Here is a 27,727-nt window from a genome sequence, read left to right as displayed (position 1 = left end):
GATGGGGGCCAGATTCCAAAAGAGTTGCTCTCAGTGTAAGTCTGCCTTGATTTTAAAAGACTTGCTCTCAGTACAAGTGAATTAATTTGGTGTAATGCCTATCTATAAACTGACTTACACTGGAAGCCAGATGTTGAATGACCTGCTGTCAGCCAGCAAGTCTTTTGGAATCAGGCCCATAGTCACCACACATGCACAGACATCCAGACTGCAGCAATCAAGGCCAGACTCGAATATGAACTACCCATAATAGCCACAGCTTTTAGGAAAAAACTCTTCCATACTACAGCCTATTGAAAACAAAATCTGTTGCTTCATCGTTAACTCAGCCTCTCATGATTACCACTGCCTCTCCCTCAAAGAAGACAAATGGCTCCCAAAGCAACACAGAGCAGATCTGATACTAGAGCCTCTCATCTTCAAACTCATTGTCACAATCAAACTTTATACTAAACACACACATTAAAAACTGATGCTTTTTCCAAACGAAACTCCCAATTCAACTCCCACAAACCAGGCTACATTGCATCAACCACTCTTTCTTCATCCTTGCTCCTAAAATATGGGGAATCCCCTCCCCAACTAAAGGAAGTACAATGCCCCTTCCTCACATTCAGAGCTGAACTCAAAAAAATTCCACCACAACAAATCAGACTGTACTTGCCACACAGCAGGCCACTTCATACAAGGCCTTCCATGTTTTAGTCTTACTCTGTCCCAGCTGCTAACACATTTAATCTTCACCTTCCCACAATCCCATGTCCTGAGTCTCATTACTCCACAAAATTTCAACAGTTGTAAACCTTAAATGTTATCATGTAACACTGTAAAATGTCTTTCATAACTGTTCCTGTATCATTTAATTACTACTGTATAATTTTTGTTGTCTTTGATATGTACAATGTACTCCCCCTCTTTTGTCTTCCTTGTGAATTATTTTACCCAGAGCAGTACCTGCAGATGGTCTTTTCTGATCAATGGACTACCATGCTAAACAAATGTAAAATAAAATAAATAAAAAAAACACATCTGCGTGCGCATAATACCCCCCCCCCCCACATACATATGCACACAAACCCACATGTACTCACACGCACAAGTGGCTTCATAATACTTAACTCCCACAGTGCTGCAAGCCTTGATACTCCCAGTGAAATTACTGTGTTTGCGTTAGAAGACAGTATACACGTTTTCTGCTTTATTCCCCAGATAGTGTGATCGAGCTCTTCTTTGAATTACTCTGCCATGCTGTTAAGATATTGGCAGTATTTCTAGGGTTAGGCACATGGCTAATTAGCATTAGCCTTGCCCCCAGACTGCTGCATTTGCACGTGGCCTTGCTAGAGAGACAGTTGTTCATGCCGGTACCTTCATATTGTTGTAGAGCTACAATGACTCCTAAATTATTTCAGTCTTACATGCTGTGCAGTCACCCTGCTGTGAGCAAGACTGCCTGGTGCATTAGGCATTTCTGAAACTAAGGAACAATTACTAGGGTAATCTGATGCACTATTTTCTTTGGAAATGTGACTCAGAAAATGAGAAAATATGAAGTAAAAGGAGTGACGGCTGGGGCACAGCCATCACCTTTCTTCATATTTGAATAAAGTTTAGACAATCTTTCAAATGCCTCATTTACGCAACAGAGGTTAACAAAATATTCAGAGCATTCAGCTGTTCAGATATCTTCATATGATGGGATACTAAGTACGCATCCAGTAACCAAGTATATCCAACCTCAGATAGGCACCATCCGACCATTGCTATTTTTTTTTCTTTTATGGTGTTTGCTGCTGACTTCTGGCACTCCCATTGTTCCCATCCTCTGGAGGTCCCCAAGCATTGGCATCAACCTGATGTGCCCCATGCTGTGAAGGTCTTCCTATCAAGAGACCCCTGCACAGGGGAAAGCCCAGTGTTTTTTGTTGTTGTAAAGGATGCAAACCACCATGCACCTCCAAGTGAGATGACCCTAGCAGGGAGCTATCATACTGTGTCTCCGCAGTAAGCTTTTCTGTTTTAAGCCCCATGCCTTACTGATGTGGTAGACTGTGTCTCCAGAAGGGGTGTGTAATGGTGTCATGAGAGAAATGCTCCCACCTTCATGGTGATGTGTCCCTCAAAAGCCAACCACTCTACTGCAACACTGGGTTACCAGCACAGCAATGGTTTTGTTACCATTGCTTATGTCTTCCCATAGGTACTCCACGCAGAGTCCCATGCTATCACCCCTGGGAGAGGGGATCAGCAACTGCTTCAGCATTCCTCTTCCTGTTCACTGCTACAACAGCTGCCCCAGCTACTAAATGATTTAAGGCCCCCTGTGTTGTACGCAGGACTTTATCACTCTGTACCACTGGTGTTGTTACCCCCCTCCATATTTCTGTACACATCAGTCATTCTACACTCTCCTGCATGTATCCTGTTGGTGTTAATGTTTTCTTTACGCAAACAGCAATAAGTCTGCTTCTACTTAGTGTCTGTTTTCTGTTGCTCATACTCCAGGCATATTGGCATGTATCAGTTAAGTGTCCCGTTCTTCCACAAAACAGCATAGTTTCCATTAAGTCATCTTATTGTTAGCCTGTTAAATGTCCTCATCCCAAATACACTTAAATATTTACTTAGCATATGCAAAGTCTTTCCCTACTTTACACTGGAACAATATCCTTCACTTGATCTATTTCATCCCTACATTTGTGTCATTTAAAAAGGAGTTACTTGCAAATTTAATTCACCTACACTGTTGTAAGGACAATTGCGCTGTAATATAAACTATTTCAGTATCCATCCATTGTGCTATCTTAGGTGCTTCTATAGCTGCAAAATGTACATCTTTCTGTATTAATGAACTTTTTGTCTTCTGTTGTATTACCCGCCTTTAATCGCTCTTCATAGCTTCTCGTTTCCAAATTTTTGGTGAACTCATTTTCTGTAGTGCTTAATACTTTGCAAATACCTTATAAGAAATATTGTTATTAATTTTTTTTTAGTAATAGCAACGTAAAAAACTCCTGTTAAAAGATGAACGCTCCTAGTTTCAAACAAGTGTTAATATACGAAATCAACAAACTGGAGCGAAATGACCTCAGTGAAATGACGTTTCCAAAGGCACACAAAAGAGTTATTCAACTCAGTAGGAATAGTGTTTCCAAAAACACAGAAAGGTTATTCAACCCAATAGAAATAAAAGTTCACACTCTTCCAGTCCAGTAACCACGCACAACGGCATATAACCCAAACGAAATATTTATTTGAGCTAGCAAACAGTAAGTGCTTTCACCATAGGGCTTTTTCAAACTTCAACAGTAGCCTTTAAAATTAAGCAGCTTATATACATAAGGGGAGAAGTTCATTAGTATAATCAAATCAAATTAATTAATTAATTGGTTAAAATTCATCTCATTTGAATCATTTAAAGGCAAACCAAACCTATCCTTATAAAATATATGTAACTGTGGAAACAGTAACCTGATCTCTACCACGATGCAATAAAGTAACACTTGAAATGCTTTTAAATGTCCAAAAGGCAGCTGAATAAATAGCACACTTGTAGTTAAAAGTCCATGAAGCAGCCAAATAAACGTAGCAAAATTGTAAAAAACTCCTTTAATCCATAAAATCCATAAAATAGTGGGTAACGGTAAGCGCTTTCGCGTGGATGCAACCACGCTTCCTCAGACAAAGAAAAACCCCACATACACTGTTTAAATATCAAGAGTTAAAATCTAAATTGTGTCAATTAAGCTAATTGGCAATGAACGCTTTAAAGAAGAAGAACAACCCAACTAGCGTCTATATAACATTCTTATAATATAGATGTAAAACACAAGACAGAACTGTTCCAAACCGTGCATGACCACTGACATTCAGATCCAAAAAACCGTTTCCAAAATCATATCATTTGTAAACACTAGACTACAATAACTAAAAGTAGATGCAGGAGTAAATGTCAACTGCAAGTTAACGTGAAACTAAATAAATCAATTAAGGTGCTGCTAAAACATTTTTTTCTTTAGTCCCCAAATCCAACTTTGTGAAACTAATTTCCGGACCACTAGCGGTAAAATAAAGATAAAATTTCAGTAAGCAGTAAACATTTTTACAACAGATACATTGAGTTAACAGACATATAATTTTAGTTAGTCAATAGTTATAGTTTGACGGCAATAAAGTATTTCAAAAAGCCGACAACTTAAAATGCAGCTGAAGTCAAAATCACTCTAACCAGTCTAACTGCTGGACTGTAAATATAAGCAATATAAGCTAACATACTGACAGAACATATAAGCGTGCTGGCTGACTGAAACATTATGCATGAGACTATTTAGATAAAACTATATTTACAACATACCGCTGCAGAATATGGTTTCAGTGCTGTTAAAGGCGGAAGCTTGCAATGCAACCGCCACTTAACACTGAGCATGTTTCCTCAGAGCTATTTACTGACGTCCGGAAAAGGAGTTAAGCAGTAAATCCAAAGTGATAAATAGCAAATAAATAATGATTGAAATGAAATATAAAAATACCTAACACATAATTTATACCTAAAAAGTTTTTTCTTGATGTGTATATAGGTTTTTAAAATTTCTATATAATATATTATTATTATGCTATAAAAAATGTACATATATATGTGTACTAAAGGTATAAGGTGTCATTACATAAAGTAATAAGATGAAATAAGAAAAGAAATGATAAAATGCTTCATGGATAGTATATGTAAACAAACATGAATAAACATGAAAAATGATATAAATAAATGAATATGGTTAATATCAGTAACTGTAAATTCTAAAGCCTATATATGAACTATATATCAATTAAGTAATATATACCATATAATAAAATATACCATATAATAAAACCTTTAATTTTAAGTAAATTAAATTATTTCTTTTTTCTTTAACATAACTTATAACAACAAAATTTATATTTAAAATGATATTTAAATTATTTATATTTAAATTATTTAAGGTAATATCTATATCTATTGTCTATTAATACCGTTCTAACCTGAAAAGGTCAAAAAAATATATGTATATATAGTAGAGGGTTATAAAGGGTTATGTACTGATAACCATAACCTTCCAACTTTAGGGAAGTGTGTAAGAAAATGGTAAAAAATAAAAAGATGTGCAAAAATATATAATAGAGCAAGATATATAAATATAAACTATTTAACAAAAAATATAAATATATATATACAGTTTAATTTATTAATTCATTTATCAGCTATAAATAATATTCATATTTGTTATTAAAGAGTATGAAAATTAAAGATCTATAAAAAATATATATTATAAATTATTATAGACTTCCAGTTATACCACATTTACTATTGTTTTAACGTTTCCTAGTGTTCAGAATAGGCTTAATAGACACAAAAGTGTTAAGACCAGGAAAATTATGCGCATTAAACTTCAGTATCCACCTAAGCTCTGCTAAGGCTAAACTATTAGAGTCATCTCCCCCTCTAACATTTAAACGCACCAATTCTAATACTCTAAATACGAATGTATGGTCTCTATGGTCTTTTATATGTTGTGCTAAGGCATTCGTATCTGATACTTTCTTAATTTCATATAAATGATTATAGATACGATCAGCTAGCCTTCTTTTCGTGAGGCCTATATAGAAAGCAGTGCATTTTGTACACGTAGCTAAGTAGACCAGATTTTTTGAGTTACAAGTGGCTGGTGTATTAAAGCAAAAAGTAAAATCCAAAGAAGGATGAGTAAATATTATATCAGTGCAGATGTTAATGCACCTATTACATTTGCCACAGGGAACTGTTCCTGTATTCAATGTAGTGTCTCTCAATATTGGTTTATTATCCTTGCACAATAACTGCTTCATATTGGGGCAGTTTTTATAAACAAAGGTAGGATGGATACCTACTAAACTAGATATTAAAGTATCAGTTATTAAAATGTTCCAATTTCTGCAAATGACTCTTTCCAGACTCTTTACATCACTGGTGTATTTCGTGATATATGGAATCCTAGGTAGTTTTCCTGAACTCTTAGGCCTGTAAAAGTTGGGCTTCTTGGGTGGATATAAATCTGGCTCTAAAGGATACAGAACTTCATTTTTAATAGTGTCAACTAGTTTAGAATCATAACCTCTATTAAGAAAAAGAAGTTCCATTTTATTGATTTCTTGTTCAAGAGTTATTCTGTCATGACACAATCTAGTCAATCTAATGAACTGACTCTTGACAATGCCAGGAAATGTGTGCCTTGGGTGCATACTATTAAATTGAAGTAGTGTATTTGCCCAAGTTGGCTTTCTAAAGATGGAAGAAACTACTTTACCATGTTCATTAATAGTCAAGGAGACATCCAAGAAGTTTACACATTCCTTAGAGGCTTCCATTGTGAACCTTAGATATGTGGTAGTAGTCTCTAGAAACTGCAAGAATGATTTAAACTCAGCTAAAGTACCTTCCCAAATTAAAAGGACGTCATCCACAAACCGTCTGTAGAATATAACCTTTTCAAATACAGTGTTATTGAAAAGGAATTCCTTTTCCCAGTTTAATACTACCAGGTTTGCGTAGGTATTTGCACATGGGGTGCCCATAGCTACACCCCATGTTTGCAAATATGATTGACCATCAAAATTAAAAAGATTATTATTGAGTACTAAGTCGAGTAATTGACAGATCAAGATTATTTTATCATTTGAGAAATTAGTATCTCTGACTAATAGTTCTCTTATAGCTTCCAGACCCAAATCATTGGGAATGGAAGTAAAGAGGTTTTTTACGTCAAGAGTTATAAGCAGATACTCCTTATTCATGATGTCAAGAGTCAAACTACTCAGGTTATCTAACAAATGATAAGTGTCTTTTAAAATAGATGAGACTCCATCCACTATTGGTCTAAGAAATTTTTCTAAGACAGTCGAGATTGTTGCAGTAACCCAGTTGCCACCTGAAACAATAGGCCTAAGAGGTAAAGGTTTAACCTGTTTATGTATTTTAGGTAGGCCTTTTATTATTGGAACAGTTGGAAATTCTATAAATAAATAACTGTAAAGTTCTGGCGATATCTGCCTACACATAAGCAAGTCATGTAGAGTAGCATGCACATTTGACACTATGGAATTAATGTCCTTTTGAGAAATATTTCTATAAGTGTCTTCATCAGATAGCATATTAAACATTAATGAAGTATAATCAGCCTTGTTCATAATAATAGTACCACCTCCTTTATCAGCAGGTCTAAAGATTAAATCTGGGACCTGTTTGAATTTCTTAAGTGAGGCCATTTCTTTAGTAGTTAGATTTACATAAGCTATCTTATTTTTATGACTAGAAAACAAGACATAAAAATCCTTTTCACAGGCTTTTAAAAAGCATTCAAGGTTCGAACATAAAGGGGGGGAAAAATTGCTTTTACATTTCAGAGTCATGGGATCAACGTACTTTAAGTCACTTTTTTGTTCAATTGAATCTTTTTTAAAAAACATTTTTAGAGCTACGGACCTACAAAAGACACGTAAATCACATAATACATCAGTCAATTTACTGCATTGAGCAGGAATGAAGTTGAGGCCCTTATTGATTAAGCTGGCATCAAATGAGTCCATAACATAATCAGATAAATTAACAAAAAGGTCAGTCACATTCTTTGTCTCCTTGTCACTCCATACTTCTCTTCTGACATTTTCCGCTTTCTGGGGCCTCTGCTTTGTGAGCGTCCTCTCCCTTGAAATTTCTGTTTTATCGGGTAGGGTAAAAAACGACCTGCTTCTTGGGTGTTTTTAGATCTAGCCCCTAGTTGATTAGGTCGATGTATATCAGCAAATGCTTGCTGATTTGGTGGAGGGGTAGCAGAAGATGCTGTGAAGTTTAATAGTTCAGCTCCAGTAGAGGTAGGGGCATTAGCCCCTGTAGTAGACAAAGGAGGCAAAGCAGGGGTTTCATTAGGGGAGACAAAATCATTAGTGTGTACTCCTTCAGTATCTCGGCTTATGGGTAAAGCCTGTCGCTGTTCAGAAGTCTGAGAGTTATTGTGTCTCGGCCAAACAAAAATCTGACCAGTTTGAAAGTCGTTGAAGTCTCTTTGTAGCTTTTTAAGTTTGATCTGTTTCAGTTTGTCACTGAAGGAACTAACTTGTGAAAATATGGCTTGTAATTTCTTTTTAGCAAAGTCAGATTTATACTTTTCACACAGGTTTTTATGCATACAGTCTATTTCTTTACGCAATTCGGTTTCAAGTGGTAAGAAGTATTCATTGAGCAGGGACATGTATCTAAAGCCCTGTTCTATGTTTAAGTCCTGCCACTTTTTAAGGAGTGTAGGATGGTTACTACCATAAGACGGCATGCAAAAAACACGCATTCCTCTAGGGACAATGCGATGATGTAAAGAAGCCTCAAGATGTTGCCTCTGCCAGGCATATCTTTGCAGTAAAAATAACTTGTCTTCAAAGTCTTTAGCAGTTAAATTAAATTCAGCAATATTCTCTTCAGGTATAAGTAATGTAGATTCATTAGAGAACTCACCAAGCTCTAGAGCCAATAAAGGGTTTGAAACCCGATGCAACAGTCCATCTGGTATGTGTATATTATCCCTCGACTCCGGCCTGTAATCAAGTTCCACCACCTGGGTATCCATCGTGTAGTGCAGTCACCACACACTATAAAGAGTCCAAAAAACACAAGAGGCAACTGCGACTTAAGGAGATCAGGAAACACAATATAAAAAAGTAACTGTGGAAACAGTAACCTGATCTCTACCACGATGCAATAAAGTAACACTTGAAATGCTTTTAAATGTCCAAAAGGCAGCTGAATAAATAGCACACTTGTAGTTAAAAGTCCATGAAGCAGCCAAATAAACGTAGCAAAATTGTAAAAAACTCCTTTAATCCATAAAATCCATAAAATAGTGGGTAACGGTAAGCGCTTTCGCGTGGATGCAACCACGCTTCCTCAGACAAAGAAAAACCCCACATACACTGTTTAAATATCATGAGTTAAAATCTAAATTGTGTCAATTAAGCTAATTGGCAATGAACGCTTTAAAGAAGAAGAACAACCCAACTAGCGTCTATATAACATTCTTATAATATAGATGTAAAACACAAGACAGAACTGTTCCAAACCGTGCATGACCACTGACATTCAGATCCAAAAAACCGTTTCCAAAATCATATCATTTGTAAACACTAGACTACAATAACTAAAAATAGATGCAGGAGTAAATGTCAACTGCAAGTTAACGTGAAACTAAATAAATCAATTAAGGTGCTGCTAAAACATTTTTTTCTTTAGTCCCCAAATCCAACTTTGTGAAACTAATTTCCGGACCACTAGCGGTAAAATAAAGATAAGATTTCAGTAAGCAGTAAACATTTTTACAACAGATACATTGAGTTAACAGACATATAATTTTAGTTAGTCAATAGTTACAGTTTGACGGCAATAAAGTATTTCAAAAAGCCGACAACTTAAAATGCAGCTGAAGTCAAAATCACTCTAACCAGTCTAACTGCTGGACTGTAAATATAAGCAATATAAGCTAACATACTGACAGAACATATAAGCGTGCTGGCTGACTGAAACATTATGCATGAGACTATTTAGATAAAACTATATTTACAACATACCGCTGCAGAATATGGTTTCAGTGCTGTTAAAGGCGGAAGCTTGCAATGCAACCGCCACTTAACACTGAGCATGTTTCCTCAGAGCTATTTACTGACGTCCGGAAAAGGAGTTAAGCAGTAAATCCAAAGTGATAAATAGCAAATAAATAATGATTGAAATGAAATATAAAAATACCTAACACATAATTTATACCTAAAAAGTTTTTTCTTGATGTGTATATAGGTTTTTAATTTTTATATAATATATTATTATTGTGCTATAAAAAATGTACATATATATGTGTACTATAGGTATAAGGTGTCATTACATAAAGTAATAAGATGAAATAAGAAATAAAATGATAAAATGCTTCATGGATAGTATATGTAAACAAACATGAATAAACATGAAAAATGATATAAATAAATGAATATGGTTAATATCAGTAACTGTAAATTCTAAAGCCTATATATGAACTATATATCAATTAAGTAATATATACCATATAATAAAATATACCATATAATAAAACCTTTAATTTTAAGTAAATTAAATTATTTCTTTTTTCTTTAACATAACTTATAACAACAAAATTTATATTTGAAATGATATTTAAATTATTTATATTTAAATTATTTAAGGTAATATCTATATCTATTGTCTATTAATACCGTTCTAACCTGAAAAGGTCAAAAAAATATATGTATATATAGTAGAGAGTTACAAAGGGTTATGTACTGATAACCATAGCCTTCCAACTTTAGGGAAGTGTGTAAGAAAATGGTAAAAAATAAAAAGATGTGCAAAAATATATAATAGAGCAAGATATATAAACATAAACTATTTAACAAAAAATATAAATATATATATATACAGTTTAATTTATTAATACATTTATCAGCTATAAATAATATTCATATTTGTTATTAAAGAGTATGAAAATTAAAAATCTATAAAAATATATATTATAAATTATTATAGACTTCCAGTTATACCACATTTACTATTGTTTTAACGTTTCCTAGTGTTCAGAATAGGCTTAATAGACACAAAAGTGTTAAGACCAGGAAAATTATGCGCATTAAACTTCAGTATCCACCTAAGCTCTGCTAAGGCTAAACTATTAGAGTCATCTCCCCCTCTAACATTTAAACGCACCAATTCTAATACTCTAAATACGAATGTATGGTCTCTATGGTCTTTTATATGTTGTGCTAAGGCATTCGTATCTGATACTTTCTTAATTTCATATAAATGATTATAGATACGATCAGCTAGCCTTCTTTTCGTGAGGCCTATATAGAAAGCAGTGCATTTTGTACACGTAGCTAAGTAGACCAGATTTTTTGAGTTACAAGTAGCTGGTGTATTAAAGCAAAAAGTAAAATCCAAAGAAGGATGAGTAAATATTATATCAGTGCAGATGTTAATGCACCTATTACATTTGCCACAGGGAACTGTTCCTGTATTCAATGTAGTGTCTCTCAATATTGGTTTATTATCCTTGCACAATAACTGCTTCATATTGGGGCAGTTTTTATAAACAAAGGTGGGATGGATACCTACTAAACTAGATATTAAAGTATCAGTTATTAAAATGTTCCAATTTCTACAAATGACTCTTTCCAGACTCTTTACATCACTGGTGTATTTCGTGATATATGGAATCCTAGGTAGTTTTCCTGAACTCTTAGGCCTGTAAAAGTTGGGCTTCTTGGGTGGATATAAATCTGGCTCTAAAGGATACAGAACTTCATTTTTAATAGTGTCAACTAGTTTAGAATCATAACCTCTATTAAGAAAAAGAAGTTCCATTTTATTGATTTCTTGTTCAAGAGTTATTCTGTCATGACACAATCTAGTCAATCTAATGAACTGACTCTTGACAATGCCAGGAAATGTGTGCCTTGGGTGCATACTATTAAATTGAAGTAGTGTATTTGCCCAAGTTGGCTTTCTAAAGATGGAAGAAACTACTTTACCATGTTCATTAATAGTCAAGGAGACATCCAAGAAGTTTACACATTCCTTAGAGGCTTCCATTGTGAACCTTAGATATGTGGTAGTAGTCTCTAGAAACTGCAAGAATGATTTAAACTCAGCTAAAGTACCTTCCCAAATTAAAAGGACGTCATCCACAAACCGTCTGTAGAATATAACCTTTTCAAATACAGTGTTATTGAAAAGGAATTCCTTTTCCCAGTTTAATACTACCAGGTTTGCGTAGGTATTTGCACATGGGGTGCCCATAGCTACACCCCATGTTTGCAAATATGATTGACCATCAAAATTAAAAGATTATTATTGAGTACTAAGTCGAGTAATTGACAGATCAAGATTATTTTATCATTTGAGAAATTAGTATCTCTGACTAATAGTTCTCTTATAGCTTCCAGACCCAAATCATTGGGAATGGAAGTAAAGAGGTTTTTACGTCAAGAGTTATAAGCAGATACTCCTTATTCATGATGTCAAGAGTCAAACTACTCAGGTTATCTAACAAATGATAAGTGTCTTTTAAAATAGATGAGACTCCATCCACTATTGGTCTAAGAAATTTTTCTAAGACAGTCGAGATTGTTGCAGTAACCCAGTTGCCATCTGAAACAATAGGCCTAAGAGGTAAAGGTTTAACCTGTTTATGTATTTTAGGTAGGCCTTTTATTATTGGAACAGTTGGAAATTCTATAAATAAATAACTGTAAAGTTCTGGCGATATCTGCCTACACATAAGCAAGTCATGTAGAGTAGCATGCACATTTGACACTATGGAATTAATGTCCTTTTGAGAAATATTTCTATAAGTGTCTTCATCAGATAGCATATTAAACATTAATGAAGTATAATCAGCCTTGTTCATAATAATAGTACCACCTCCTTTATCAGCAGGTCTAAAGATTAAATCTGGGACCTGTTTGAATTTCTTAAGTGAGGCCATTTCTTTAGTAGTTAGATTTACATAAGCTAAGCTTCCAGTCCAGTAACCACGCACAACGGCATATAACCCAAACGAAATATTTATTTGAGCTAGCAAACAGTAAGTGCTTTCACCATAGGGCTTTTTCAAACTTCAACAGTAGCCTTTAAAATTAAGCAGCTTATATACATAAGGGGAGAAGTTCATTAGTATAATCAAATCAAATTAATTAATTAATTGGTTAAAATTCATCTCATTTGAATCATTTAAAGGCAAACCAAACCTATCCTTATAAAATATATGTTAAAACTAAAATAAGATAACATTTATACATATACAAAATTCCTATAATACTATTTAATTTAGTAGCCCCTGTAACTTAATAACTTCAATTCATATCTAATCATAAATATTTTTAATAATAATAAAATAAATAAATATAAATAAAGAGAATATAAAATACATATAAAATACATGTAAAATCACAGTTAAAAATATAACACTGAGATTTGTGTCATCATACCAATAAGGTATAAACACATGAATGGGCATATGATGAAATGTATACCTAGCTCATACCTAAGAAGCTAGGGAAGTAATAAGAAGGTATATGCGTGATAAATTAGCTGAAAATGTATGCATGTATATATAATGTGAACATTTAAAAGGACTAACAGAGAAACATTGACAGTAAACTACAATTTATGGTCATAGATCTGATGATATAAAACTGGTGATAGAGGGCTATATAGCAGATTATTTCATGATTTAGGCCTAGCCAACCTTTTCCTACATATCAAAGGTTTCACTTGTACTTTATCATTTATGCCTGGGAACTTGTCAGCTCTTAGGCGGATAATCCATCTAAGTTCACATTCCTGCAAGTAAGAGTCTATATCTCCACCTCTAATACCAGGTTTAACCTGTTGTAACACATTGAAAGTAAATAGATGACCTGGTCCTGTATTCCTTACATGTTTTGCTAAGGCATTATTCTCAGAAGCAGTCCTAATACTATATACGTGTTCTCTAATACGTTCCCTGAGTTAACTACAGGTCTTGCCTACATAGAATACTGGGCAGGACGTACACTTAGCAATATATACTACATTAGTACTAGTACAACTAGTCCCAGTATTAAACTTATAGACTTTTTCGTAGATGGGTGTATAAATCTATCACTATTATCTATGTATTGACATTGATTACATTCTAAACATGGTGTAGTATTGCAATCTTTTATTGGCACATTGCTATATCTAATTAAAGGACGATGACATAGTGTCCTTTTTAAATTAGGTTTATTTCTATAGGAAAAACATGGACCATCACCCACTATCTTAAATATATCATCATCCAATTCAAGAATTTCCCAATGCTTACGAACAATTTCCCTGATTTTATCTACATCTCTCGAGAAGGATAGGGATAACCTAACATCATCATTTTTATTCATAACAGATGTTACATGTGAGCTTTCCTTCTCAGAGAAATATGGTTTGGCCACAGTTTCCCTCAACTTATTGACTAATCCTATGTTCCTATCTATCTCTTTCACTTTGTACTTCCTTTCTAATAATCTATTTTTAAGGGCATTAACTTCTTCAGAATGCCCCATATGGCAAGGATTCAGCCTGGACGCTCTAATAAACTGACCTTTCATAATGTTATCAAAGACAAACCTTGGATGCATGCTTTGACGATTTAAAAGTGTGTTCCTATAACATGCTTTCCTGTATATAGAGGTATTCAAAAGACCAGAAGGTAATCTATTAATATGTATATCTAGAAATGACACTTGATTTTGGGAGTAATTAATAGTGAATTTCAAAAAAATCTGCGAGTCCATTAACTATTTCAAAGAAATCCAAAAGAGATTTCTCATCCCCTTTCCAGATAAAGAAAAGGTCATCTACAAATCGTCTGTAGTGACCAATATTTTCCTGGAACTGTGATAGAACAAATAAAGAATTCTCTTCCCAGTCGGCCATCACAATGTTGGCGTAGCTAATGGCACATGAAGTGCCCATAGCTACGCCATCTTTTTGTATGAAAATATGTTCCTCGAAAACAAAAATATTGTTCTCAAGGGCAATTTCTAAAAACAATGAAAGTAGATCAACAGTCCCTTCGTCAAAATCTGAATGGTTTCGAACATACCTCTGAAACCTTATTAGACCCTCTTCATTTGGGATCTTAGTAAATAGACTTACTACATCAAGTGTTACAAGTAAATAGGATTCCCTATCTTCCAAAGTACTAGTATATTCATATAGATCAACTAAAACATGTTTACTATCTTTCAGTATATGCTTATTCACATCTACTAAGGGTCTCATGTAGAATTCCAACATAATAGAGAAGGGCTCAGTTAGCCACCCCTGCCCTGCTACTATTGGTCTCATTAATTTTTTTTTAGTTTGTTTACTGAAAGAAGTTTCAGCCTACTAACCTGCTCAAAATCCAATATCTTCATTCATATCTCAGCTACTCCCCAGCATCCATATTGCCCAAACTTACTGATGTAGATATCTAGCTAAATAGCTAGATAAATTGATACATATGTTTGATATGGAATATGAAGAGGGTCTGGTGAGCGATACACAAAACATCTTTCAGTGCAAGATTAGGGAAAACATTTTGGGATTCACACTAAAGCCATGAAGTACACAATTAGGGTAGACATTTTGTGATGCATGCTAAAGCCAAAATTGCACTCTCTAATCTTCCAGCGCAAGATGCTTCAAAGATGTTTCAAACATCATATGACTTAGAAGCTTGTTTATCTACGTTTGACATTTTTACTGATATCATTTAATCTGAATTATTGTTTCCCATTCATTTCAATGGGAATCAGTAATTGTTTACTCAGTATGCTGTTGAACTGGGTTTTATGTATTTTCAGTAGGTTCCTAGAAATGGGCTATCTAGTCTTACAGTTAACTTATTTTTGGCTAGTTTCATTTGTTTATTTATGTAGGATGAGGCCCATTTTGCCAATAATTCTATTTTCTGTGAAGTCATAAAAATAATGTTAACTTTATTATCTAGAGAGTTGGCATAGATTGGGTATTGTTTTGGGGGGTGGACTTGGGTCTGTTGGGGCTGATGCTTAATGAGGGAAAAAAGTTTAAAAATGTTCATATTGCCTGTACTAGGAGGTGTGCATTATGGTTTTCAAGGTGTCTGATGAGGGACAGGGGGATAGATAGTTCCACCAGCAGGCATAGGACTCCCTGTTAACATGTGTGAAACATGATATTGTGATTCCCAGCACTTCAAAAATAATCTGTAGTTCAAACAAAAGAAACAGCAAATTTCAATACCTTCTGTTACACCATGTTACATCTTTTGAGCACTATTGTTGGTAGAGCTTTATCTCCACACACTCCTGATATGGGCAGCTACACCCCTTCACCCCTGATACTTAAGTGCATACCAAGTCTGAGATTACCCTAGCTCAGAATAATAGAAACACTTGGAGAAACTTGACCTTGTACTCATTATATACTCCCCTCATTTGCAGCTGTCGCTCATCTTTTTCCAAGCATCAGACTTGTGATCTTTATCATTTCAACAGGCCCCCAGGTGAAGACCCATTTGTTTGATTCACAGAAATCCAACAAATACAACATTGTTAGTCTTCCTTTTGTTCATTGGGAGAGGAGGAGTAGGCTAACTTGCTGTCGGACTTTTACTTTGTATAATAGGAGCACACATGAAAATGGGACAATTTCTTGAGCAGCCCAACACACTTTAAACAGTACTCACATTTTGAATATATATTTATCTTAGCAAATAATGAATGCTTAAGCTGTTTTTTTTTTAATATCACCTAACATGCAACAGTCATATTTAAAGTTACTGCTACATATTTTAACTGTTTTCCATTGCTCATGTAAGGGCACTTATGAGCCAGCTACATAAAGGCTGACACAGTAGTTGAGGGACAGTTCCTGTGCTGGATGACAGCTGATAGTGTATATGTTTATCTGGGGGGACTTTGGTATCTGTAGTGTCTCTGTCAGTAGATGAATGACTAGATCACATGGTAAGCTCACTGTTTTCTTCTGTTTCTTTACTCTCTGTCATTGGTTAAATCTATTCCCAAGTAGGATGTTGGGATACATATTCCCTTTCTCACTCACTAACAAGCTATCACTCCCTTTTTTAATTTCTCCAAATCTTTTAGGTTTCTCTTACCATGACAGGAATGGACCCCATTCCTAAGTCAAAGTATGATTAAAGTTCATGAAATTAGTATTGTTTCACCCTTTGATGTCAGCCAGAAGAGCTCTTTGCAGCACCTGCAATGTGCCCAGTAATGACTCCTTCTGTAATTCATACAGAGTTACATGTATTTGTAGCATATCTAAATATGATTGTAGACTCTTTTTTTATAAGATCTGTTGCTCCTACTACTATTGGAACTATCTGGGTATCTTTCTTCTACATTGCTCTAGTTTCTGCTTGCAAATCCTGGTATTTTATGACTTTCTATCTCTGTACGCAGGACACTATAGTCACTGGGTGTGGCGATTTCAATGATCAATGCTACTTTTGTCTTCTTTTCATGGACCACTATATCCATTTTTCTAGCATCTATCTTTTGAACTGTTGGCAATAGGTGATCCCATGTGATGTAGCCTTCATCATTTTCTATGATGCTTTCTGGCTCATGTTTCCAGTATTTTTCAGCCACTTCAATACCGTAATGTTTGCACAATCCCCAGTGTGACAATCTTGCCACATTATTATGCCTTTCAGTATACAGTCCTTCTGTCATTAGTATGTCACAATCAGCAATGAGGTATGCAACTGTTTCCAATTCGGTTTCACAAAACCTACATTTGTCTGTTTCTCCCACATGTTCAATGGAGTTTGTAAACCAGCGTGTAAGTAGCCTACTATCTTGGGCCGCCAATATTAACCTTTCATCTCTTGGTTTGGATTCACCTCTCCTTAACCATTTCTGTGTTCATTCCTTATCAACATGAGGTTCTTCCAGAAGTTTTCTATACTTGCAACTGCATTTATGCATTTTCCACATTTCTTGCCTTTTCATCTGGTCTTTCACCTTATATTCTTTCATTTGTTTTTTGGCGCAGTCAGTTGCTGCCTGATTATTATCTACTTTATTCCTGCTTGACGCCGAAATGCTTCTGCTAAGTTAAGCAGGGAAATAATCTTAGATTTATTCTCCTCATGTTTCAAAACTTTCACTACATTTGGGTCTCATGAGATCATCAGATATGTGTGGAGTCCCACGATTGCAGATGTATACAAGTAATCAATTTCAAGGAGGCCCATCCCTCCTTCAGAACGGGGAATATATAATCTTGGTATGCACAGATTTTTGTAGATCATTTGGTGAGCATGAAGCATCCTTCTTGTTTTAATATCTAATCTATCCAACACATTTTGGGGCCAATCAATCACTCTGAAACTGTATGTTAGGACAGGAAGAGCAAATTGGTTTACACCTTAGATTTTGTTCCTAGATGTCAACCCTGTTTTCTGGATTAATTTAATTCTTCTAAAGTATTCCTTATTAAGCTTAACTTGCATTTGTTCATGTTTTATTGCTGATCCTTCATCAATTCCTAAGTATTTATACCCTCCTTCGTGCCCGAGTTCTTTTATATCACATTCTTGTCCCAAACTGATATTTTCCTGGTGCTGCAGTTTTCCTGCTTTAGAGGTTGCTTTTGCACATTTATCAAGGCCAAATGACATTCTATTATCATCCGAAAAAGTTTTGACAACCTGAAACTGTGCTTTCAGTTCCTCATCTGATGAGCTATACAGTTTTAAATCATCAACAAAAAGCATATGAGAAGTCTTTAGACTTGTTATTTTCTAGGAGCCAAATTATAGCCATGACCTAAGCTAAGTAGACAGCTTAATGGATTAAGGGCAAGGCAGAATAGCAACAGTGACAGAAAGTCACCCTGGAATATCCCTCTTTGAATTTTTATCCCTGGGATAATAATTTGTCCTTTATCATAGCTTAAATGTAAAGTGGTCTGCCACTGTTTCATGGTCACTGTAATGTGGTCAATCAGTGTAGGGTGTATCCACTGTGGATCTGTGGATGATGCTTTAGGTGGGGTGCTTGTTGATGACCTTCATTCCATTTTTAGTGGGTTCTTATACATCCAAGTGTATTGAATCCTTTTTAAGCACCAGAGTAAGGTCATGTTCAGTACTTGTTAGAGATGCCCTTTTGGACAGAGGTGGTGCAAGAGAAAAAAACACCAAGTCCCATATGTGCTGCATGTGCTGCCAATATTAAATGGTTACAAAGACCTCTAATTCCCATGCACTGCCAAAATTAACTGTCTGGTTTTTGAAGGAGTGTTGTCAGAAATAATACTGTGGCTTTTAGACTATGTTGTTTTAACATTAGCAAGCATGAAACCATCTCCTTTTTGACGTTGGTGTACAATGGTTGAACAGTCCTGTGCCATTTTGATTGTGTTCCCTTCAGCCATCCCTTAACATTAACGTGACAAGGAAAGTTACTTTTAGGACCTGTTTGCTGTTTATCGTGAATACATTTATTGATTGTGATGCAGTAAGTGTACTGGTCTGTAAGCAAGTGGCTTGCACACTACAGTGGATCAGATCCCTTCAACCCTTCTTGCAGGCCAAGTAGCGACATTATATTTCTGTGACTCTTTTTCTCCTTTTAGGCAAATAGCATATTTGATAAGTAGTCCAGAAGACCACTGAGGAGCCTAGCCTAATTTTACAATTGCCTAAAGGCACTATCTGGTTAAGTGACTTGCTCAGAGTCATAGATTAGGGGCTAGTAGCATAACTAGAATAGGGTGTGAGTGCAGTACCAGCATTAATTTAAATAGACCTGACTGGGGTTGCAGTGACATAAATGAATGAATTTTAGATGTTAGGAACTGCAGCAAGGAGCTAGTAGAAGCTCTTCACTACAGGTTTTCTTTACTCCTCAAATTGTAACAGACAAGAGGATATATTTAAATATACAGAGAGACAGATAGATAGAAATACTGGTCATCAACTTATGGAATGACATTTTTGGTCCAAATGTTTGGACTGAAGAGGCACAAATCTGAGAAGTGCCCAGTGTGTGCCATCTAAGCTAATTACAGCTTTGCCCAGATTATACAGAAAACAGGTCATTAGCTGGTCATAGCCTTAATTCTCTGTGCTAACTGCCAGATCTGTTCATCTGTTTTTCCCTTGCTGGGTCTGACACCTCTTCTCATATTCCCTGACGTTTAAGGCTATAGACAGCAACATCACTTTCTTCTCAGATATACTGCTCTTGAGCTCTCTAGTGGTGATGTTTATCTCCTTGATGTGTTTCTGATATGTCCTACACTCTCTACCTGGTGACCAACCAGCATAGTGCTTTGTAGGACCAAGTATAGTGAATGCATGCTCCTACAAATCTGTTTCACAGCTAGACTGCTAAATTCTCCTTGGATCTCAAAGTCTCCCCTTTTGTCTTATTGCTTTGAGCCTGTCTCACTGACACCTATCAGATGTCACTTGTGCTTTGGGCCATCCATCCTGTAATACTGATCTCAAGTTCTTCAGTTTTTATTTGGCTACTGTGTGACTATCAACAAGTTCTCTAGCCAGACATGATGGTCCATGATCACCCCTTAAAACTGGCACTTTTGCTTTGTGAGTTTGCCCAGTTAACAGATAAAAAAACATATGCCCTAACATGGCATCATTAAATATTCATTCCCATCCTTCCTTAATGAAAAATTCAAGCAGCGGTGCAGCTATTCATGCCGATGCTTCTGGGGTTGCACTCATGACTTCCTTCTTCAGTACCACATAGCTGGCTTAGCTGTCCTTAATTTTGGCTCATGTTTTAGCCATGGATGTATCACGTCACATCAACATCACAAAATTACTTTTCTTACTTTGCAAAGTATGTAATTTACCTGTAAAATGAAGATGAAACATCTGCATAAACTTTGAAGAAACAATGAACAAATCCTTGAAATATGAACAGTTATGGTGTTTCCACATTCTGGTTCACAAAAAGACATATGTTAGACTCAGGAAAAGAAAGTCTAAATTGTCAGACAGGCTAAATAATCTTCTGTTTTACTGATAAGCAAATAACTGCAGCATCTTAAGTTTACCTAAAGTGCTTAAAAAGTTTTACAGAAAATCCTCATAGTTAATCTGCTGTTCTTTTCACATTGTATTTATGTATTGCCTTACAGATTGAAGAAATTGAAATTGTCATGCCAAACAAGCATTACTTCACCATAGACATGTCAAAGATGGGGCTCAGCAATAAAGATGAGGTAAGAGACCCTTTTCACAGTCAATACAGGTTAGTGCCTCTAAAGACTAGAGAATGCATTCCAGAAGGAACAGAGGACAGGTTTCCACAATAAAGTGTAATTGAAGTAGTCTCCTTTGTTAGGCATCCTATCTTCTCTTGCAAGAGAAACCCAGCCATGTTCTAAAGACTCACAGCTTTTTGACATATGAATGTTTTTACCTAAATGGAGTTCTAGGATGCAGTCAAACTACTCCTGATGGGCTTATTTATACATATTATTTTCACATTTGCACACTTGCAACCGTTATGCAGTGTTTTACTGATACTTAGGGTTCAGCGTCATCTTCTGCATAAAGGTAGGTCAGCAAAGATTCTGAAACACCTTGTAGATTCACTACATCATGCATCCTTAAATGCAGAGTTTACAAGACACTTAAAATTTAGAAAGAATCTCTCTGATTCAAAGATGGCCGCCATTCTGTAGACACTGCAGATCTACAGCTCTTCAGATACTCGGAATAAAAATTAACCCTGAGGATATACTGCAAGATTTTCTACACTAATTGTTGGCTATAACTAATCTACTACAACTAAATATCGCTTGAGAGGTAAAAGATCTGGAGGAAATTAAACAAACGCACAGGATTAGATCTGATTGTCTGTCTGACTCTGAACAGAGTATTAAACAAAGGAACTGTCTGACTAGTAATCGTGGATATTTACTATTCAGTTATACTAAAGTTTTGCTTTGCTTCACAATGCAAAAGAAGACAAAAGTATGGAAACAACAACAACTAAAACCAAATTATCAGCACTTCAGTCACGAGAAAAAGATTCAATAATAAAAAGGCAGAAGACTACAAAACAGCAGGAACTTTTAAAAGCTGGAATGACAAATAAACCGGATCAACTGGCTAACATGGAAGATATTAAAACTGCTTTGTTGCCCATCCAAGAAGCTTTGAAAGAATTATCAAACCAGGTACTCTCTTTTGGTGCCACATGCAGTCAAATTCTTGAAAGGATGGATAAATCAGAAGCTAGAATATCCGAAAATGAGGACAGAATAACATTGCTTACAAAAAAAACAGACATTCATGACCTGGATATTCAGTCTATGCAAAATAAAATTCTGGACTTGGAGGCAAGATCCAGAAGGAACAATATAATTATTAGAGGAATTCCAGAAACTATCTAATATAATGATTTAATTTCTACCATCATACAAATACTCGAAATATTGTTCAATGACTCTGACATCGCCAAACAAATAGTTATAGAAAGAGCCCATAGAGCTCTCAGAGAAACACAAGCCTCAAACATACCTAGATCAGTTTACGTCAAAATACTCAACTACCAGGATGTAAATAAAATAATTCTAACTGTTAAAAAGAATGGAGGTTATGTTATGTGGCAAAATAATAGAGTTTCTATGGTACAGGATTTACCATTGCAAATAAGACAAGCCAGGCAAGCATTATCTCCATACTGTAAGTTCCTCATTGAAAAGAATATTAAATTTCAAATGAAATACCCTAACACATTAATTTTTACAGTTGATGGCTCCAAATATTCCATATCTACAAAAAAAGAAGCAAAAGTTACCTTTTTGAAGATTTTTAAGTCTCTTCCAGCTTCGGAAGCTTGATCTGGCCATCCAGTCTGTTTACAGCAACGTGGATGCTGGGATTCCATGCTTACTACGTCTCGAGGCTTTGAAATCCTTTGTTTGTTCTTTTTTCTTCACCAGGCCCCTTGGTAAATGTTTACTTAGTTTCTTTTTGCAGCTCCAGCTCGTCCACGAAGATTTTCCGAACTTTTACGGCTTCTACGAACTGAGTCCCTTCGCGAAGTAACAGGAAGTCCTTTGGGTGCTGCTGAGGGTCCGCTTTCGAGGTAGCGCATCCTGAAGTCCGTCCGCATAATGGTTCCCCGTCGCAAACTCGAAGACAAGATTACATGATCAGGCAGTAGGAAGATCTCTGTGGAAGAAGGGGAAGCTAGTTGGACTGTAAAATGAGCATTCGTGGACATTTAATGTATGTTACAGTTTTTATTTCTTTAAAGGGAACTGTGAATCCATTCAGGTAGGATTACAACTGAACTAATAATGTACAGGTTTAAAATGTGTTATTTAACTGATATTTTAGAAGTATGATAGCTTTACCATAGTTATTCTTTTTTCTTAGGTAGTTTATCCTGAATGTGGTTGTGTTAATAACATTGTAGTATACTTTATTATTTATTTTCCTGTATTAATGATGTGTTTTTAATACTGCAAATGTTTAGATAATAAGGGGATTTAGTGTTGGGATAGTTAGTAGATAAAAAGACCAGAAGATATTATATTCTGGCATTTCTAGGAATGTGAAGGCTATCTTCTTTTTATACTGGCATGTGGTTCTGACTGTTTTGGGAACTGTGTTATTTAGTCATCATTTTATAAATTCAAGTATATTACCCAGTAAAGTATAGTTAGAGTGCTATTTTTATTCACCTTTTTTGCTGACATTATAATTTTAAATAATTTAGATTATATAAACAAAGTCAGATTTAATAATATACTTATAGGTTAAACATTTGTTTTCTCTCTCTCCCAGCTAACAATATATATGGTGAATTATCTTGAAGTCAATAATGTTATTGTTTAATAGGGGTACTGTCATATATCTGTTTTGGTTAGATTTAAATATGATAGTTAGTTATCTTAAGGTAATACAACTAATTAATATAACTAATAATATATGTGAACTATTAGAGAGGTATAATAGTAACTATGAGTGTAGTGAAGACCATTTATTTGATAGGTTTAACTAAATAGTGTGTTCAAGAGCTGTGGATAGTTATCAGTGTTTATTAGAGAATGTTTTGGTTAGGCTTTGTAGAGTTAGATGTAGTCTCTATAGGTTTTTTGCATGTTTTTGATGTTTTATTTTGTAAGATAAAGAATAGATGTTTAGTAAGGTTATTTACCCATAAAAGTTCTAACAGTGTAAAAAACCTATGTATGTCCTGGTCCAGGGGAATAGTGGATAGGCACTGGTTAGGGATGGGATGTCAAGATTGCTTCCAGACATTATATACTGTGCTAGTATATTTGAATTTAGTATTGTTTCTCAATTTTAAAATATCTTTAAAAGATTTAAAAATCTTAGTATGTAGATAGTAGACTCATAGAATACTAAAGGGCTCCAGAACTTGAAAAAAAGGAAATTATTTCTTCATTTATTTCTCCAGTCAAAGGCATATTTTATTTTATTACAAGAAACCCATTTGACCAATGACCAATGGGCTGTCCTTAAGGATAAGAAATGGATTAGAGAGGTGGTAGCTTCAGAAGGGACAACTAATAGTGCAGGGGTGGCGATTATTATTAAAAATCAGTATCAAGAGAAAATTCTAGATTTTAAAATAGACAAAGAGGGAAGATGGTGTTATGTGATTCTTTCATCTATACTTTATGATAAACCTGTGATACTTCTTAATATATATGCCCCATGTACCAATCAACAACTTTTTATAACATCACTTTATTTTATCCTGAACCAATATAATAATTGCTATATAATAATAGGAGGTGATTGGAATACATACCAAGATCCCAAATTGGATAAATCAAGTTCACACAGGTCTTTTAATAACCAAGCAGTGATAGCACTACAGGAACTTAAAACAGATTTTAAACTATATGATCCATTTAAATACACAAATAATCAAATGAATGCAAATAACTTTACATTTTATTCAAGTTGCCATAAAATGTGGTCTAGGATTGATTTTTTTCTAATTTCAGACGTACTAATGACTTTTGATCCCTGTGTATCTATACAAGCTCGACATTTATCGGATCATTCTAGGATCACATTAATTTTTAATAAGGATACTAGACATAATATGCATCTTAGAGGTTATAATTGGTCCCTAAATCCGTATTTATTAAATAAAGAAGATATAATTAAAGAAGTTCAAGAGACCTTTAATCAGCTACTAGTTAATCTTTCTAAACACCGGCATCCGTCTGATATAGAATGGGCAACGACCAAAGCACAAATAAGAGGAATCTTTCTTCAGAAGGCTACTTATTATAAGAAAATACAATCTAGAGACATACAAGAATTGGAAACTAAAATTAAATTACTAGATCAGGATTTAATTGGGAACTATAGTAAACAAACTGAAACAGAGTTATTAAAATGTCAAAAGGATCTTTTTTTACTACATAATAGTAAATTATCATTTTATGAACAGAAAATACTGGTAAAATATGCTAATCATATACAGACCCCTTCAAAAGCACTAGCGCGTATCATTAATCAATCGAAAATACCTTCTCAAATTTCTGAAATACACTTTAATAATAAAACATATACCAATACTGAAGACATTATGAATACCTTTGAATTAATATTTTCTCAGATCTATGGTGAACATCAGGAATTATTTATAAATAAGAGTAATAATGACTTTCGGCAGAAGATTATCTTTCCGAAAATTGGTGATGAGTTTCATATGAATTTAGTCAAACCAATTTCCTCAGAGGAGATAACAGATACAATTAAGAATTTGAAGCCATATAAAGCTCCAGGACCGGATGGTTTGACTACGGAATTTTATAAAACTTTTAGTGATATATTGGGGAAAATACTTCCACATGTATTTAACTATATAATCAATAATAAAATTAATGATCCGCACTTTAATGCTTCGAAAACAATTCTTATACCTAAAGAGAATGCTGATTTGCAAAATCCGGATAACTATAGACCCATTTCACTTTTGAATATAGACATGAAAATTATGACATCGATTTTGGCTAATAGATTGAAGAAGGTAATTAACCTGATAATATCAGAGGAACAAGCTGGTTTTATAAATGGCAGACAAACTACGTTATCACTTCATACACTAATTTCTTATGCCACTCATAGAAATTTTAATGCACAAAAAGCTTTCGATAGAGTTAATTTAGAATTTTTGTTTGATATTTTATCATATTTTAACATACCTCAAGACTTTATTTTAACATTAAAAAAATTATATGACAATCCCTATACAAATTTATTTATTAATAAAAATTTCTCAAAAAGAATACAAATTAAGAATGGTACCTGTCAAGGATGTCCGTTATCTCCTATATTATTCAATCTATATTTAGAACCATTATTTCTACATATCAAGCAAAATAGCTATCATAATGCTCCAATAATATATGGTACGAAAATATCCATGGCTGCTTTTGTGGATGATCTAAATATTTACTGTACGACGCCTGTTTCAGATACCAAGAAAATATTAAAAGCAGTGGAAGACTTTGCAAAAATATCTAATTACAAAATAAATTCAAAAAAACAAAGTTATTTCCTTTAAAGACGCCTACACCCTTTTCGCTTTTACCATTGGTAGGTCAGGTAAAATCCGAAGAAAAAATAAAATATTTGGGTATTGTTTTTTCAACAGATAATAGAGACTTTTATGTGAACAATGTTAAGTTAATTTGGGATCATATAGTGTCTGATTTAAAAAGATGGAATAATTTGAAATTACCAATAATGGCAAAGACCTCAATTATTAAAATGAACGTACTCCCCAGAATATTATATATTTTTAGAGCTACTCAAGTCCAAATTTCTAGGAAATTCTTCAAATAACTTCATACGGAATTAGGTAGATTTGTATGGGAACCTAGAAAAACTAGAATATCTTATGATAAACTGATGACTCGAAAAACAGGGTGGTTTAGATTTACGAATTTTGAAGCATATTATTTAATAATAAATGCTAATAGAATTCTAAGAGTGGTTAACTTTGACAGGTCCAGTCCTAAATGGTCACCCAAGTGGTTGATTCTGAATCATAAACATGCTGCTGGGTTGGGTATTAATTGTAAGGCATTACCTTTTTTAAATAAAGATACCCTTAAAATGTACGCTCTGATGGAACATATCAGAGTATATATAATATCAGTACAAAGTCTGTTTAACTCACTAAACCTCTTACAATATATGATGACTTTCCAACCATTTCATAAGAACCCGAATTTGAAAATTGGTAATCAACTGATAGATCTTAAAAAATTCCCACTTATAAGTGATTTAATCATACTTGATTTATATCCCTTTCTTGGTATCTCAATACACGACATGTTAAGAGAGATGAATCTTCCTAACTCGTATTTAATTATAATGACACAGTTAAAGGATCTTTCAATAAGTTATTTTAGTAACTTTAAAATTAAAGAAGAAGACTTAACCATTTGCCTAAACTTATGGCAAACTCTTATGCAGGACTGTAAATATATAACGGCTTCATATAATTTGATAAAAGACGTGAAATATAATAACCAAATACTCTTATCTAAATACTGGAAGGAGAAATTATTAACGATTGATGATAGTAAAATATTGAAAGCAATTAATCTAACCCTAAAATCAGTATCTCTTCAAAAGTTATTATTTACTCAGTTGATGATATTTAATAACGCTTATTACACTCGTCTCACTCTGCATAAATTCATCTCTAAAAATTCACCTAAATGTCCATATTGTATAGATCAAACAGCTGACCTTTTACACATGTTCTGGAGTTGTAAATGTATTTTCAAACTTTGGAATTCTTTAAAAATTCAATTACAAAAAATGGGTTATCAATAGTCTACACTTTCTTGGGAGTTTATGATTCTTCATATTCCTCCGAATAATTTGGATAGATCCTAAATGATCATACTCATAAATATTTTCCTGTTAATGAAGCTTTATATAGCTACAAATTGGCTGAATCCATCCCAGACTTCATGGGAAAACTTTAAAAATGTAGCGATAAGACATATTTTAGCACATAAATTACTAATTAAAGATCATAAGAAAAGTATAAATAACACAAAAATATGGGAGCAAATCTTTAACATCGTGTTAGCTTA

General features: G+C 34.3%; 1 protein-coding gene across 1 annotated transcript in view; it reads left to right on the top strand.

Moving 5' to 3' along the window:
- Positions 1-27,727, top strand: part of LOC122809027 (uricase-like) — a 285,205-nt gene that overhangs the window by 235,284 nt on the left and 22,194 nt on the right. Inside the window, exon 7 of the mRNA XM_044080229.1 lies at positions 20,747-20,830. Coding sequence (XP_043936164.1) covers positions 20,747-20,830 — 84 coding nt within the window. The remainder of the gene's footprint in view (positions 1-20,746; positions 20,831-27,727) is intronic.

Source organism: Protopterus annectens, chromosome 8.part0 (assembly GCF_019279795.1).
Source record: "Protopterus annectens isolate FY-2018-M chromosome 8.part0, PAN1.0, whole genome shotgun sequence".
Classification (NCBI taxonomy): Eukaryota; Metazoa; Chordata; order Ceratodontiformes; family Protopteridae; genus Protopterus; species Protopterus annectens.
This window is presented reverse-complemented; position numbering and strand designations above follow the sequence as displayed.